The 16,367-nt window shown below is 41.1% G+C and overlaps 1 protein-coding gene across 3 annotated transcripts in view; it reads left to right on the plus strand.

Moving 5' to 3' along the window:
* Nucleotides 1-16,367, plus strand: part of tns1b (tensin 1b) — a 185,431-nt gene that overhangs the window by 4,425 nt on the left and 164,639 nt on the right. Inside the window, exon 1 of one of the 3 annotated variants that reach the window (XM_066685866.1) lies at nt 8,648-8,859. The exons of the other annotated variants lie outside the window; for them this stretch is intronic. Within the exon in view, the coding sequence (XP_066541963.1) occupies nt 8,776-8,859 (84 nt within the window). The 5' untranslated portion in view covers nt 8,648-8,775. Of the gene's footprint in view, nt 1-8,647; nt 8,860-16,367 lie in introns of those variants that run through there. 3 annotated transcript variants of the gene reach the window in all.

Below are 16,367 nucleotides of genomic sequence, written 5' to 3' on the forward strand. Positions count from 1 at the left end.
ATATAGGTGTGTGTTGTCTTTTCAATTAGTGCTCACAGCAGATGTGATATATAATGAGAATAATGTGATCTAATGAACACAGAAAACATTTACAGAGCTGTTTGGATTTGCTGAATGTAAAGAGAGAAAAGATTGACTTTTGTGATGGCTGGTTTCATTCTCGCTCAGCGCTGTGGTATTCAGAGCATTTTCACTCTAAGCTCCTTTATAGATGCTTTGACAAGAGGAACGTAAGATCTTCTGTGGCATCGTGATCTTGGATGTGAAAGTTGCTGTATTTTTGTAGAGGAGAAATGTTAATAAATGTTTGTGTGAGGAGCTGCCCCCTCCATCCTGACCTCCCTCCCTCCCTCCCTCCCTCCCTTCTCTCCACCCCCTCTCCCTCCCTGCTCTCCACCCCCCCCCCTCTCTCTCTCACTCTCTCTTTTGAGCCAGGCTTCCTATCTTCAAAGAGGCCACTCAGAAGTACGTGCTCACACATGTGAGGCTTAGGTCAGGGTGGGTGTGTCAGCCTTGTTTTTCACAGGTTGAGGAGTGGGCTATGTGTTTAGGTTGAGTGTGTGTGTGTGTGTGTGTGTGACAGGGATTAAGTGAGTTAGAAAGGTCGTTGGCTGAGTGAAAGAGAGAGTAATGTTTGTCTGAGTGAGTCCAACAATCTTCCTATCTTCCTTCCCATAGAACAAACAAGTTTGACTAAACTTACACAAACATCCAAGCTGATTTTTCATATGGTTATTCCCATAAAAAAGTGCCATATCATGCCACACCACACACCACACTCCTCACACAGTCACCCGGAGGAAACACACGCAGACACAGGGAGAACACTCCACACTCCTCACAGACAGTCACCCGGAGGAAACCGACGCAGACACATGGAGAACACACCACACTCCTCAAAGACAGTCACCCGGAGGAAACCCACGCAGACACATGGAGAACACACCACACTCCTCAAAGACAGTCACCCGGAGGAAACCCACGCAGACACAGGGAGAACACACCACACTCCTCACAGACAGTCACCCGGAGGAAACCCACGCAGACACAGGGAGAACACGCCACACTCCTCACAGACAGTCACCCGGAGCGGGAATCGAACCCACAACCTCCAGGTCCCTGGAGCTGTGTGAATACTCAAACATAACATTGCACAATACTGAACAATAAACATCAATATTTTTTTATTCTAATTTTTATATAAAATTTCTTAAATGTAGTCATTGAAACTCTGCCCTGATAGCTAGGCCTCCTCCAGTTACACAATGTTACCAACCTGGGAGGGAGAAGGCAAGCACAGGTTTTCTTTGAGGCGTGAAAAAACAATCAACACTTATTTGCAAACAGCTGCATATGCAACACCACGGACGGCTCGACATGCAGGAGAAGACCAGCTGCCCAGGTCTGCTACTTTCTGAAGGATAAAAAAATGAGTGTAAACATGTTAGTGTAAAAATACATTTTGAATGTTTGGAAACACGCAGCACTCAAATGTTGTAAGTGAAATTCAGGGAAAAAAAAAACTAAAGAAAAAATGTAGATCTTTATTCTGTTGTACTGTCCTCGCTTTTTTTTTTTTCTCTTTGCCCCTCTCTCTCCTTTAAAACCTTATCCGCACAAAGACATTTGACCTGAGGTCCTGCAGTGGATTACCCGATGGCATTATTTTCATAATAGTGGCAAGGGCTGATTGCTGATTACATTTTGGGTTTTTCAAATGGATGCTGGGATGAAGCTTGAATAATACTGATGCAGAGCCGTGCTGGATTTGATTAGCCCTGTATAAAAATCAGTCTGTTTTTCAGTGTCTGTGCCTCTGGCTTTCCGGCAGTGGGTTGTATCATTATTCCCCTTTCCTTTTGCTGATCCTCTGGCAATCTGCTTAAAGCCTGATGTTTGATTTGTCACTCCAGATGACATGATGTAGCTTTACTTTGATTATGAAAGCTGCCTTTCGTTTGATCTGGTATGATCTGGTAACATAACTCAGTGTAGCTGGTTTTGGTTCGGAAAGGGAAGGCAATGAATGTATTATATTTATGGGGTAAAATGAACTCTGCAGTTTAAGGGGTGTTTTATTCCCGAGAGAGCCATAAATGTTCCTTAAGGAATGCTTAATTAGGTGTGTGCTTCTTTGGTAGTTTTTCATCAAGAACAGCTGTATCTTCTATAGGAAGATTCCCCCCAAAATACGTAACATATTAATTCACTGTAAAATAGGTTTTTATGGTGTTGTGATTAAAAAGAAGTTGAAGAAGCTCTAGTTGGTGACCTGCAGTGTAATGACTGACCACTAGGGGTGGCCACAGAAGTGCTCTGTCTGTAAGGAGGCTCTTGCAATGTACTGCACAGTTTAAGTCTGAATCTACTTACTCTTGTATGGTTTAAATGATGCTCATCGTCTCTGACAGAAAAACGATTTGGAATGTGATACTTTCCAGAGGGGCTAATGATCAGTGTTTAATTTGTATCTTATTTGCACTTGGCCCAAATGTTCTTATGTTCTTTATTGTCGCAGCCCCATGGCTCAGTGTACCACAGTTTTAAAGATGCAATAAGTTACTTCTACCTCCTGTAGCTATATATGCAATTATTTATTAGCTTTCTATTTTGAAATCACATTAAATTATATTTAATCTTTTTAGTATATTTTAGTTAACCCAAGAGTGTGAATATAATCATCAATTCTTCATAAAGCATGGCTTAAAAATTGCTTTCACTGTTCCCCACAACTGGGCACTACAGTGCAGTGTTGGGTGTAGTTTAATGAGCTGATATCTTTAATGCTAGGTGTCAGGTCCAAGTGTGTGTTTTCATGGCTTGAAGATGTTTAGAATTTTGAATTTAGAATTAGAATCCCACATACACATTTTAAAATGACCATTTATTAAAAATGAACAAAATGTAGCCGTTCTAGATAGTTACTTATAGCGGTAGGTTCACAGGTTACTGTGTGAAATCACTGGTATTTTTAAGTTTGTAAACTGCTGTGCCTTTGACCATCTGTGTCTTATTAACCCTCTGTAGGTAGAACACAGTGTCAGCTCAGTGCTAGTTTAAGAAGATGAATTCCAATTTTCAAAGAACTCCAGCAGCAGTGCTGTGTCTGATCCAGTTATACCAGCACAACACAGAACCACACCACCACCACCACCATGTCAGGTTCCTTTTTTGATTTTCTTTGGAGCATTCCTATTGGCTCATTCCGCATGAAACTTTCACACGATATGAAGGACAGCTGCTGTCCACTAAAATGGAGATACATTTTTTAAAAATTGGACAGCGACAATATAGTAAGTAGTTGTTGTACTGTAATGTTTAAAGAATAAACAAAAAGATCAGTCCAGACACCCGTAGTGAAGGAGCAAATCACAAGACGAGAAATGCTCAAACAGCTTGATGCTGGAGAGAGAGTCTGTAGTGCTGGATAATCCTCCGGCTGGTAGGTGGATTGGTGACTCAAAAGTGTTCGTAGGTGTGAGTATGTGAGTGAATGTGAGTGTGTGTGTTGCCCTGTGAAGGACTGGCGCCCCCTCCAGGATGTATTCCCGCCTTGCGCCCAATGATTCCAGGTAGACTCCGGACCCACTGTGACCCTGAACTGGATAAGCGCTTACAGATAATGAATGAATGAATATATATATATATATATATATATATATGCTTATCAAGTGCTTATCCAGTTCAGTGGTGGGTCCGGAGTCTACCCAGAATCACTGGGCACAAGGTCGGGAGGGGGCAGCACTCCTTCACAGGGCAACACACACTCTCACATTCATTCACACACTCACACCTACGGACACTTTTGAGTTGCCAATCCACCTACCAACGTGTGTTTTTGGAGTGTGGGAGGAAACCGAAGCACCCGGAGGAAAACGCACAATATGCACCAAACTCCTCACAGAACTCGAACCCACAACTGCAGGATCCTGGAGCTGTGTGACTGCGACACTAAATGCTGTGCCACCAATAGGTATACAGTTTAGCCAAAAAGACGTTTTTCTATGTAATGTTGATTATTGTAGAATAGTGGTAAATTGGAAACAAGTTTTTTTGGGTCTGTTTTGCTAAATTCTCTGCATGTACCGCTCCACCATGAATGTATTTGACATATTGTATACTCAAAAAAAATAGGCTACATATAAAAGTTTCATATATCAGGCAATGTTCATAACTTTGTGATGAAGCACTTGAAGGCATTAAGCTCTATCACCACCGTTGAATGGAATGTGAATACATTTGATATTTTTCTAGAACAGAACATTCATTCATTCATTATCTGTAACTGCTTATCCAATTCAGGGTCGCGGGAATCATTGGGCCTGGAATCATTGGGCGCAAGGCGGGAATACACCCTGGAGGGGGCGCCAGTCCTTCACAGGGCAACACACACTCACACATACGGACACTTTTGAGTCACCAATCCACCTACTACCGTGTGTTTTTGGACTGTGGGAGGAAACCAGAGCACCCGGAGGAAACCGGGAGAACACACCAACTCCTCACAGACAGTCACCCGGAGCGGGAATCGAACCCACAACCTCCAGGTCCCTGGAGCTGTGTGACTGTGACATTACCTGCTGCGCCACCGTGCCGCCCTAGAACAGAACAGTTTACATCAAACTGCCTCAGATGTTTTCTATATTTTAAAAGTGTAATAATTCAAAATGTACATAAGGAGAATTCACCTTTGAATAAAAAAACAGACTGTATGGAATTCAAAAGTGATGAATTGTGAGTTGTATATCTAGAAAACACTGAACCAGTACACTGTGCTAAGCTAACACTGTTAATACGTGGCCAGGTCTGTCACTTACACAGTACACAGTACAACCATCAGGGCTTAGTATCAGATTTTCTATTGCATTGACACAGTAACAGAACTTTGTCACCCACTAATTCTTGTGCATATCATCATTTGAGTTTGACAGTGTGCTTGTGCTGCAGCAGTGAGCTGTGCTCTTGAAGGAGAAAAATAAATATTTTTGGAGGTCAGAATCATTCCAATTTTTATGATTCCATCCAATATGATATTTATTGTATTTCCCTAACACAGACAGAGCCTTTAACCCATTTCTCTGGATCAATCTGCTCAGTGTTCATCTAGAATAGAAAATAGATACATTATTTGTTTGTTAATTACCTATCAAACATGATAACAATAGGCTTAAAGGTTATATCAAATGAAAAAAAAACTACATTAGTTTAGCAAACATGAATCAAACTCTGTTCTGTTCTTACCTCTTATTTGCCAAACCCTGCACAGTTACAATAAACAGCTCCCCCACTACAGCTACAGCTCTGCTCCGGCATATATCATCCTCTCCCTGCAATTCATGTCCTGATCTTGTCTGAAACAGACCAAAGGGAGCACAATCCATGGACCTTCTTCCTGTTTGATGTTACAGCATTTAGCTTGAAAATACAGCAAGTCAAAGCTTTGGGGTGGCCTCTGCATCCCTAATTGTTTCAAGCTGATGTTTCTGGCTTTGCTTTATGTAAGTCATCTTGCATGAGAAAAGGTAAACACTCCAGCTTTGTAGTTTACACTCTGCACTGATGGTGGCTACAAAAACCCACACAAGCACAAGACTCCAGTCATTTATTCAGGCACTCATTCTCTCATAGGAAAGACATTTAACAAAAGTGATTTGCAGCTTTGGTACTATCTAATTCACCCTTTAAAACCATACAACACAGCATTAAAAATACACAGTTAATAAAAAGATACAGAGAGAGCGTGCATATGCACAGGAAGAAGGAGCAAGGTAGATGTTACATTAATATTTTCTAGGGGTGGAATTAGTTCACTCTGTCCAGATGTACTTTAAAATCTTTTTATAACCATTTTGTTAGATTAAATCACTCTTTCTGCATCTTGATTAAACAGCTCATGCCCCCACTTTCTCCCTCTTGTCTCCCTCTTGTCTGACCCCGATCTCCTCTGAGGTGATGCGGCTGGAGGAGGCCCGACATATTTTATTGCTTCTCATCTGATGATGCTACTGAAAATAGCATGTGGTGAAAGTGCATCCGCAGAGCTCTGTTTGTGGGTTTATATTTAGCTGGTCTGTCGGGTGAAGTGGCACTCATAAAAGGATTGATTAGGGCTGTGGGGCAAAAACTCCTGCCCCTGGCAGGCACTGTTTTGTTTAAGACTGGGGTCACCTTTTGTCCTTCTCCCTCATCTTCCTCACTTCAGGGCTTGGACAGAGAAAGCAACCTGCCACATCGCAACTGACATTGTCTGTTATAGTCCATGCTATCAGTTATCATCTATGTATCTACAAGAGGCTGAAATCATAGAGCAGTGAAGAGCTATTTACTGTATATACTGAGCCAGCTCTTCCATGTCACCATTCATTCTAGGAAAGGCTACTTATAAATGCATGATCCATATTTGATTCCAGACGACATGTGTTGTGTGAGCAAATGGATGTTTTTATTTTTGGATTAGATTTGTAGATATTTAATTCCAGATTTAACCCCTCCCGCCACTGAGAACAAATTCCATGTTGTTTTTAGAGCGTGGCTGTTAATTGAGTCTGAGTATGGGATTGAATTAGCAATATCACATATTACGTCTTTAAGCAGGAAATTATCTTTCAACAAAACAACAGGTATTGTTTTATTTTTTATTTTTATTTTTTGCTTAAACTCCATGTACACTTTCAGACAACCTTTAAAATGGTTCTTTAGTAAAAAACAGTCATATAGAGAAGTATGAATTACCAAGTAAATGCATAGATGGTCCCTTGCACACTCACATGGCTCTTCAATGTAGTATAACCCTTCATACGTAGTCCTCTAAAGATATTTTTAGATGGTTCTACATAGCTCCTAACAGAGTTCTGCTATTGTTATTTAAGCATGTTTTGATGCCTTATAGAAAGCTTTTACTGTGATATCACAAACATTTTCTAGAAATGATTTTATGAGTCTTCCTATTTACCAACTACTTTCTAAATTTAAAATCTGACTGAATTATACACCAGATGTTCCATGGGTTAATATAGGCCCTATGACTTATTTATATCTGAAGACTTATGTCCCTCAGTGTGATGTCTGGGGACCAGTAGCTGCCAAAAGTAGTGTTTTTGATTAATTTATTCTAAAACTTTAGTTTATAAGACAATCAAATATATTTAAGTTCCTCTTAAACATTGCTAGGGGAAGTGGTGGTGCGACAGATGGTGGCACTGCTACACAGCTCAAGGGCCATTGGGGCCTGGGTTCGAAGTTTACCGTAGGTTAATCTCTGGGTGGTTTCAGTGCTCCTTTGAGGAATCAAACATCTTATTCCAGAATGCAAGAACACAATGTCAGAAAGGTTAAACATTTTAAATTTCATAAATTTGAGCATAAAATATCTTAATGATTTATCAAAAAATAATAAAAAATAAGTCTAGCTGTAATTATTAACGTCACTGACTGTAACAGTGTACTTATTAAATCACAACTCCTCCATGAGAACAATGTTGGAATCTGGTCCGCACATACCTCAGTGAGTGAGCTGTGTCTTAAAGATGGTGCTCTGAGGCATTCTGCCAAGCAGCACTTTTAATCCAGGAATTTTTTGCCAGGTCTTGGGGGACCAACTGGGGGTGCAGGTTTAGCCACTGAAGTGATTACCCTGTTTCCTAAATTGGACAGATGAATTAAAGGCCAGGGAATGCAGGGCGGCTTCATCAGACTGAGGAGGAGTAAATGCTATGGGGTTGAGAGAGAGAGAGAGGAAGAGCACAGAATACCCCACCACCTTTCTCATGTGCTGCCCAGTTTAGGGCTGATGGATTGAGGTCCTAATTAAGTCATTCTCCTTTTTACAGCCCTTTGCTCTTGTCTGTTAGCTATTGGGGACTGGACGAGCCTTTGATGGCTGCCTTAAGCCCTAAAAAGAGGAAAAAAAAGCAACATAGCACTGGTGCCTTATGGTTTATATCTGGGACAGAAAAAGGCGGCCAGGACTGTAGAGGAGATTTGCAGATGTTTCAGTGGGAGAGGGAATAATTTGGGACAGAGAGTGGCCATGTGGCTAAGCAGAGAGTCTGAAAGGGTGTGTGTGTGTGGGGGGGGGTTAGAGAGAGAGAGAGAGAGAGAGAGCGAGAGAGAGAGAGAGAGCGAGAGAGAGAGAGAGAGAGAGAGAGAGAGAGAGAGAGAGAGAGAGAGAGAGAAAGTTAATAAAAATTAAAGTGACATTAGCACAAACATGAGTGAGCACACTTAGAGAAAAGCTCGGAATGGGGGAGCCCAAAGAGGGACACAGGGGGTAGAGGGAGTGAATGAAAATAAGAAGAGAGAGAGAGAGAGAGAGACAGAGAGAGGGGTAGAGGAGGGGCTAAGAAGAAAATATGGGGAGGGGAGAGATGGAGATAAATAAAGGGCCTTGCAGTCACCTCCCCCTTTGCTCCTGTGGAGCTGAGTTGCATGACCCCAAAAGCTTTGTGAGTTTCACTAGAGAGAGAGAGAGAGAGAGAGAGAGAGAGAGAGAGAGAGAGAGAGAGAGAGAGAGGGAAGGACCAAGTCATGCTCAGATTGAATAAGAGAGTGAGCGAGAGAGGGGAATGAAAGGAGAGAGGGTGAGAGAGAAGCAGCAGCAGTTGATTCATGCTCTCCACATCGTGTCATGGATTTGAGGCACAGAAGAGCTGTAATTTGTGGATTGGTCTGGGATTCTCTGCTTGCTCCTGTGGAATAGTGGGGAATTCTTGAGCCAGGTTTCAGCGGAGTAGTCCAGAATCCTGCTCCTGATCAGGAGTGGGTCAGTGTGATCTCATGATGCCTTCCGTGTCCCTCAGCTTGCCGGCAGCGTTGGCTGGCCGAGCGCGCACCTGGGTCTGCCTGTCCTGCATGTTCTGGGTAAGCCAAATGTTAAAACTCCAGATGGGGGGGCAGATTTCCAGGATAATTTCAACATCATGTTATAATACTGCATTCTTACACTCACATAACTAATATTTCTAGTAATGCTACTTTGTAACTAATGTTAATGAACCGGTAATGCTGAACAACATTTGCTTAAGCAAGATGAATGAGTTTCATAATGTGCACTGGTTTGAAGCAAAAGTTCTGCACAACTACTTTCACTGGGTTACTCACATCCCCTGTGGTATGGTTTCTTTCGCTTCCCTCCTTCTCTCTCTCTCTCTCTCTCTCTCTGTGTCTCTCTGTATCTCTCTCTCTCTCATTCTCTATGGTCTGATGGGCCATGGTGATCTCGCCTGACCCCTGCTCTTTTAATTAGCATTCTCCTTTTGAGAATGGAGTGGAGAAAGATCCCAAATCCCATCTAAAAGCCCAGTGTCCTGTCACTGATTGACTGGATAGAGAAACAGAGTATTTTCAGTACTCCCCCTTGGGGGCTGTGATTAAGGGGTTAGGCTGCTAAACCTATGCTGCCTCAAGCAGTGTGAGAACCTGCCGGGCAGGATGAGTAAGGAATGAAAGGACTTGGGGCATGCAGCTGCAGATGTGATCATACAGAATCGAGGAGATGCAGGAAACAGACATGCGAAATAAAACAGATGTGATTTATATGCTAACAGGGTATTGAAGGAAATCCCTGGCCAACCTGAAGACTGTATCTGGCAAGTGTTGGATTTGACTGCCTGGCGATGAAAGACAACAGTGAATGTAAAGTGCCTTCGTACCTGGAAGAGACGGAGGAGAACATATAAGAGGTTGCTTACATAATAGAGTAGAAATAGTTAGAACTGCATCCTGTAGGTAGAGGAACATTTGAGAACGCATTTCCTCAAAACATTCTGAATAATACATGAGCTATCTGAGGCTCTTGGGTGAGAAAGACAGGAAAAGTCTCTCAGGTCATTTAGATGTCGGTGAAAAGTACCCAACGAGTGGAAAACTGCGCATGTTACAAAAACGTGCAGGTGTTTTAACACTTTTGTTTTGCAGGTAAAATGTCCTGACCAGGTAGAGGACAGCTTGTGTCATTACCAATTGTGAGGTCAGTGATAAAATCTCCAGGCTCAAGCACGCTGTATACAGCTCTTACATCACAGAGATCTCTGAGACAAGCTGTTACTTACAGATAGGCTTTTTGCCACTGGACCAAAGCAAATATTGACGCACTACTCAATCCCCAAGTTGTCAAGAGGTCAAAGAGCTTAATGGGATGATCAATGTCCATTAACCTACACTAAATCAGTCTAGAGTAAACATGCAGGCTCAGGGTCACTGCAGCACTGCTTTGTTTTGGTTTTGGTCTGCAGCCCAGGGACCCTGCTGCAAAGGCTGGGTGGAAATTCATGCTGAGATTGGCCCAGAGCATTTCCACTTGTGGAGTGATAGACTTCCCCTGCCTAAAGTTAACATGCGGTTGTCTGTCATTATCCAGATCAGTCCAGATCAGGCAGTCAGCACATTGTCAAGGATAAGGGATCGTAGGTATAACCGAATTATGTGTGATTTGCTGATTATATGTCTGTGGAAACTGTTTTTCACTTTCAGCCCTCTGGCTAATGAATCTCAGACCTTTGAAGACTTTCACCTTAATATATTTCTGTTTAATGTTAATTCCTTCCATCAGATGTATTCACTCATTTTTCAGCCTCTGGCTCATTGTATTTGTAACATCTGGTTTTGGATAGCTAGTATGTTAGCAACTGTGTGTGTGTGTGTGTATACTGTGTGTGTATTTGTGTAGATCAGAATCACCATGTTGGTCAAATGTGTGATCAAAGAATTGGATGAAACTAGAACCTATGTCTGTGCACAATACTAAATACAAGTTGCATGCATCTGCTGTTCTTTTGGACAAATAAAGTACATTTATTAACTCATCTATCATTGCAGGTGTCTAATTATCCCTGTGAAAACGTTAATACGGAAAATGTTTACATGCCATTAATATTTTAAACACATTTTCCTAGTTGGATACACTTAAACAGCCATAGTTCAAGCCTAAACCCAGCTTCTCATTCAGTATGTTGCTATGACTGGGAGTGAAATCTTGCTCAAGTACAGCTTGTAGAATGTAAGAATCCCATTGATGATCCTCTTGATAAAACCCGCTCTAAATTAAGCAAAACACACTAGTGATGCCAGAAATATTAATGATGTTAGCACTAGAGGGTACCTTTGGCGGATTAATTCGGACAGTGCTTGCAGAAAAACTTTAATTTATCTATGAGCAGCAAACTGATAAAACAATAGAAGAATGGAAAACTAGATCTAATATAGCAGCATGCAATGCAATATAATATAACAAAGTGCAGCACATTGCAAATATATTATAGTGGTACAGATCTGATGGGCTTTGCCTGTAACAAATGTATAAAGTGTTGTATCAGATTGCACAATGAAAAGTGAAACTCTGAGTTACAGTCCACAGGGAGCTCTTCCACTTCATCTGTCAACATAAAAGGCTGTTTAACTCTAGCCAGGTGATTTATGATGCTAGTCCCACTCAGACTTCCACAAAATGCCCCCCAGTGAGGTGTGGTCCTCTACACGCTTCACTGGGCACCTGGCCCCCAGACACTTCAGCACAGGGGCAAAAATTTTACAAACCCTCTCAGACCCTCTCAGAGAATACCCTCGCCTGTCCCGTCCTGTTTACTGACCAGCCATCTCCTCTTCTTATTGCCTAAGGTCTGTCATACTTCACTCCCTGCTCCCCCTTTTCCCCCCTCTCTGACCTTCCCCAGTCTCCTCTCACTGTCTCTCCCTCACACTCCTAATTTTTGTTTTGCTGTCTTTTGCACATGGATGTTAACCCTTTAAACTCAGGGACTATTTCTCAGAATTTTCAAACTTTACTCTCAGAATTATTTCAGATTTTAATAGCAGAATACAGAAATTATTCTCAATATTCATTCATTCATTCATTCATTCATTATCTGTAACCGCTTATCCAGTTTAGTGTTGTGGTGGGTCTGGAGCCTACCCGGAATCACTGGGCACAAGGCAGGGACACACCCTGGAGGGGGTGCCAGTCCTTCACAGGGTGATACACACTTATGGAAACTTCTGAGTGGCCAATCGACCTACCAGCATGTGTTTTTGGACTGTGGGAGGGAAAGTGGAGCACCTGGAGGAAACCCACGTGGACACTGGGAGAACACACCAAACTCCTCACAGACAGTCACCCAGAGCGGGACTTGAACCCACAACCTTCATGTCCCTTGAGCTGTGTGACTGCGAAACTACCTGCTGCACCACTGTGCTGCCCCCTTAATGTTCAATGTTGTGCAAATTTCACCAAAATAAATTACAATAAAAATGTCTTGTGAAAGCTGACCATTTTCCCCACATGTTAAATCTTAGTTTGATCTCTGTCGAGGATAATTTCACTTATAAATAAAAAACAAATAATTTGACTTGACAAGCTACCTTCCATTAACGAATGCTGTATTTCTACCAGGTCCTTATTTCATTATGTGTTTAGGAATGTGAACGTTTGTTTAGGATGCCTCACCCAGTGTTAGACAAGCGTACAGTGTCTCCAGGACTGTGCAGGCTTAGTGTTTGTTGGCTGAGGAGCAGAGGCAGTTCAGAGGCTATGAGATGCATCTTATGCTCTTCTTAAGCAGTTCCTGTCACTCATCAGATGTTCATTAAAGTCTTGGCAGTGATTCCTGGGGCTTATAGGGGATGCCTGGATGTGCATCATATGGTGTTCATCATTGCTGAACCCAAGATTATTATTCTCCGCTGCTGGCTTGTTTTCTCTTTGTTGGGGGTGTTATTTGATGTGATTTTAGTGTTTTATTCATAAGAAAGAAAGGCTTTTTTATATCGAGCATTTTATTTTAAATAAACAAAGCATGAAATAGCTTGTGTGAACCTACTGCTGTCACAAAAGCTTAAAAAGGTGTGGCCAAATTGTTTAGGGAAATGTAAATTTCTCCCACAAAAAAAAAAAAAAAGAACAGTATCCTTTTGTTGGAATGGATAGAACAGCCATGTGCTTACCTTGAGTTTCCAGAAATGGGACGTCCACTGGGGCTGAAGGCCACACTTTAAAGTGAGCTGAATACATTGGCAGATGCAGGCCTACAGGCCCTCTATGCAACTGTCTGGATAATGGGACAGATCTTTGATTGACACAAGGTGTGGGAGAGAAATGACCACTCTCAGTAACTTAAGCAAAGAATAGATGAGGTGCTGAAATCTGTTTGTAATTACCTTTGGAAGGTATGGGGTATCCAGGCCCCTAAGTGCGACCTCCTACATGACATTTTTTGAGAGAGGGAGGCCCCCTTGAAAGAGTGCTCTCTTGTTTTTTCTCATGGCTGACGTTTCAACTTTAGTTTAGGAGATATGATTTGGAACTATTTCTTCCCACTTGGCTATTGTCCTCTGTGTTTTCTACTTTAATTGCCTTCTGCAGAATTTACACTTTTGTGAAGTTATCGTTCCGTATCGTGTCACTCCATTGCATTGCTCCATAATCCAGATAATTCAGTTACATTACTCCACAGCTGCTTACCAGTTCATATCCTTCTATCCCATGCTTGGTATTGAGTATAGTGATGTTAAGGTCTTGTGTAGCTGCTTAGGAGCATTTCAGTTCTGTTAGCAGTACTTTTCCCAGGATATGATACAAACTGACAGTTTGAGCTCTCTCCATTAACTGTGGGTGCACATTAAAGTAGCAACAAGCACTCATAGGTGTCTACAAATGATCTGCACATTATTACTAGAGAATTTATAAGAAGGGGATATGTGAGATGGCAAAATTATAATGTCATGATGCTCAAACACATTTTCATGATACAAAATGAATCATAAATCTTAATTTAGAGTTGATATACACAAAACGTAACCCCCACAAAAACCAACTGGGTCTTCTATTCAGCGATTTACATTACACAAGTCTTTCTCTAATGAAACCATGTGCTATCTATGATAGGCTGATGTGATGTCATTGATCATGATAAAACTAAATATAGTCGCATTGCCCCTACTGCACAATGTAATATTTAATTTGACATGGGACCAGATGTACGCCTGCACATTGTGTCTAAAAGATCTAAAAAAAAAAAAAAAAAGTACACCACTCCCTGATTTTTTTTTTTTTTTTTTGTGTCTACTAGATATGGACATGCTTCCAGCAGTGTAAGTTTTCTCGATGCTTATTTTGGTTAAAAAATTTTTCTTAACAGCATTATGAAGGATATTTTCCTTACATGGACATGTTCGGTTTTTGCTGTAATGTGAGACACAGACCACAACGTTATAAACCTTTCCACACTGCAGCTACACCATATTTTACAAAGATGTCTGATTATATGAGCTTACAATCTTGGAGGCTTATTGTTGAAAACTATACATTGTTTGGGACTGCTTTGAAAGCAGTGTTTAATGTACGTATGAGAGAGGGAAACTGAATTGTACATTCACCTGGATTTTAAGGAATGTACGTTTAGTTTAAACATTGACTAACCCCCTTATAACTCGTCTCTGTTCACCAGAATGACATTTTTAGAAGTTATTTCCAAGAAAACAAAAACAAAAAAAGCCCTTTTTTTTAAAGGGGCTTAGATGGAAATGTACACTCCTGTAGATTTCTTGTAGCGTGAAAGCCCCACTCTGCAGGTTCCAAGAAGTTAGTTCCTGGCTGCATTGTTTCGAACAGTACGGTTTCAAAGCTGACATGCTCAGCCATGGCCTTGACTGCTTATTTCATTCATGAGACGTATTTGAGTGTATACACACTACAATATACACATTTTAAAAATATTAAAAGGGAAAAAAAAATCTGGTGGGTTCTTTAAATATGTCCCTGGAAATCTTTGCTTGCAGATGAATGTTGACAGCTTCAGATTATTCAGTCAACATTTTTGGCCTCATTTCTCTCTAAATAGTGCAATCTCTCAGTAACTTTCTGGCATCACTGCACTGATCAGTAATATGATTATGCTAATATTCCATTAGCCCAAGCTCCCATAGAGTTGGCACTCTTTAGGACTAACTGACATTGAACCACATATCCCACTCTAAATCAGAAACAGCTGCTCAGGTATGTTGAACCTGAATTCTCTTTTTGTTTTTTTATCTTCCGACTTTGGTCACAGTATATAGCTTTAGTGGGAGAGGGAGTTTATTTGGACATGTGCTGTAGTCTCCACTTCAAACCCACATCAAGCTCACCACTTAATTTAGTTCCTCTTCCCAGGAACTTTTGGCATTTGCTTTTTCTTCCTCTGTGATAAATGTCAGTGTGTGGTTGAAGTCCTACTTTGGTTCTTGCGTGTTTATTGACCTTGTTCATAGAACGGGGTGAACATTTGACCATGTTCTCCAGGTGTTACTTGTGATTTAGTGAATGTGTCATCGACTAAGGAAAAATGATGATTCTAGGTGAAATAGAGCTCATGATTTTTAAGTTCATGAGTCCTGGTCTAGTGCAGAAGATGTTTGACTACTGGATGGTGTTTCTTTATTGAGATCATGAGGCCTTTTTAAACCTGCTGTAGCATTGGACATATAAGGTCATGCTGAAAGCAAGCAATGTAGTTTTATTTATTTTTCTAACAGCACCTAAAGCACTGGCAGTGAATTGCAAAATGGTGAGAAACCTTCTTAGATACTTGTTTTTATAGGCATGCCTTAATTATCCTTCATTGCACAACATTGCACTATTTATTTTCTTGGGCCTCTGTGTCACCAAGGCTAGAGAAAGAGAGCTGTATTTGGTTTTGATAAACATCCATTCTGATTGACTCCAAAAAGCATGCACCTTAGCCAAGATTTTAGGGGTCCATAGAGGTAATATGTGTATCTTTTTTATGGACTGCCTTACATGGCCATGATTAAGCCTTTGGACATGGTTCTTCTAAACCATGCATGTGCCATGAAATACCATTATTGTAATGTAATACATCTGGAATGCCTTTCTTGATCTAATCATTACTCTTTTGTTTCACTGCTATAAAGTGACTTTTTTCCCTTTTCCTCAAAGCTTATTTTACAAAGTATGAATTTACACTACAAAGCACAGGTAGTAATGAAAACCAAGCATCTAATAGCTAACTTATCTTACATAGACTAATGAAAAGACCAAGAGTAAGTTGCCTTCTCAACTAGAAAAATGAAAACGTAGACCAGCTCCAGTAGTTAGTAGTAAGAGAAGCTGATATGTTGACCGATAGCAAACCCAGTATCTGTTTTATTTTGAAAGCTGGTGTGATGATGACTGGGTGAGTAGCTAAACCAACACTAGATCAGCATAAACCTGCTTAGTCAGTCTTTGATTCTGATCTATGCTGCTTTTTTGTCTGTGGTCATAGTTGTATGGATTGTGCTTGAAGAGTTTTTTCCTTTGAAAAGATCTTTTTTTTGTTGCTTGCCACTGGATGTGAGGGAACAAAAACAGGAACGATCAGAAATGTTGCTGAAAC

The sequence above is a fragment of the Hoplias malabaricus genome, chromosome 12 (genome assembly GCF_029633855.1).
Source record: "Hoplias malabaricus isolate fHopMal1 chromosome 12, fHopMal1.hap1, whole genome shotgun sequence".
Lineage (NCBI taxonomy): Eukaryota > Metazoa > Chordata > Actinopteri > Characiformes > Erythrinidae > Hoplias > Hoplias malabaricus.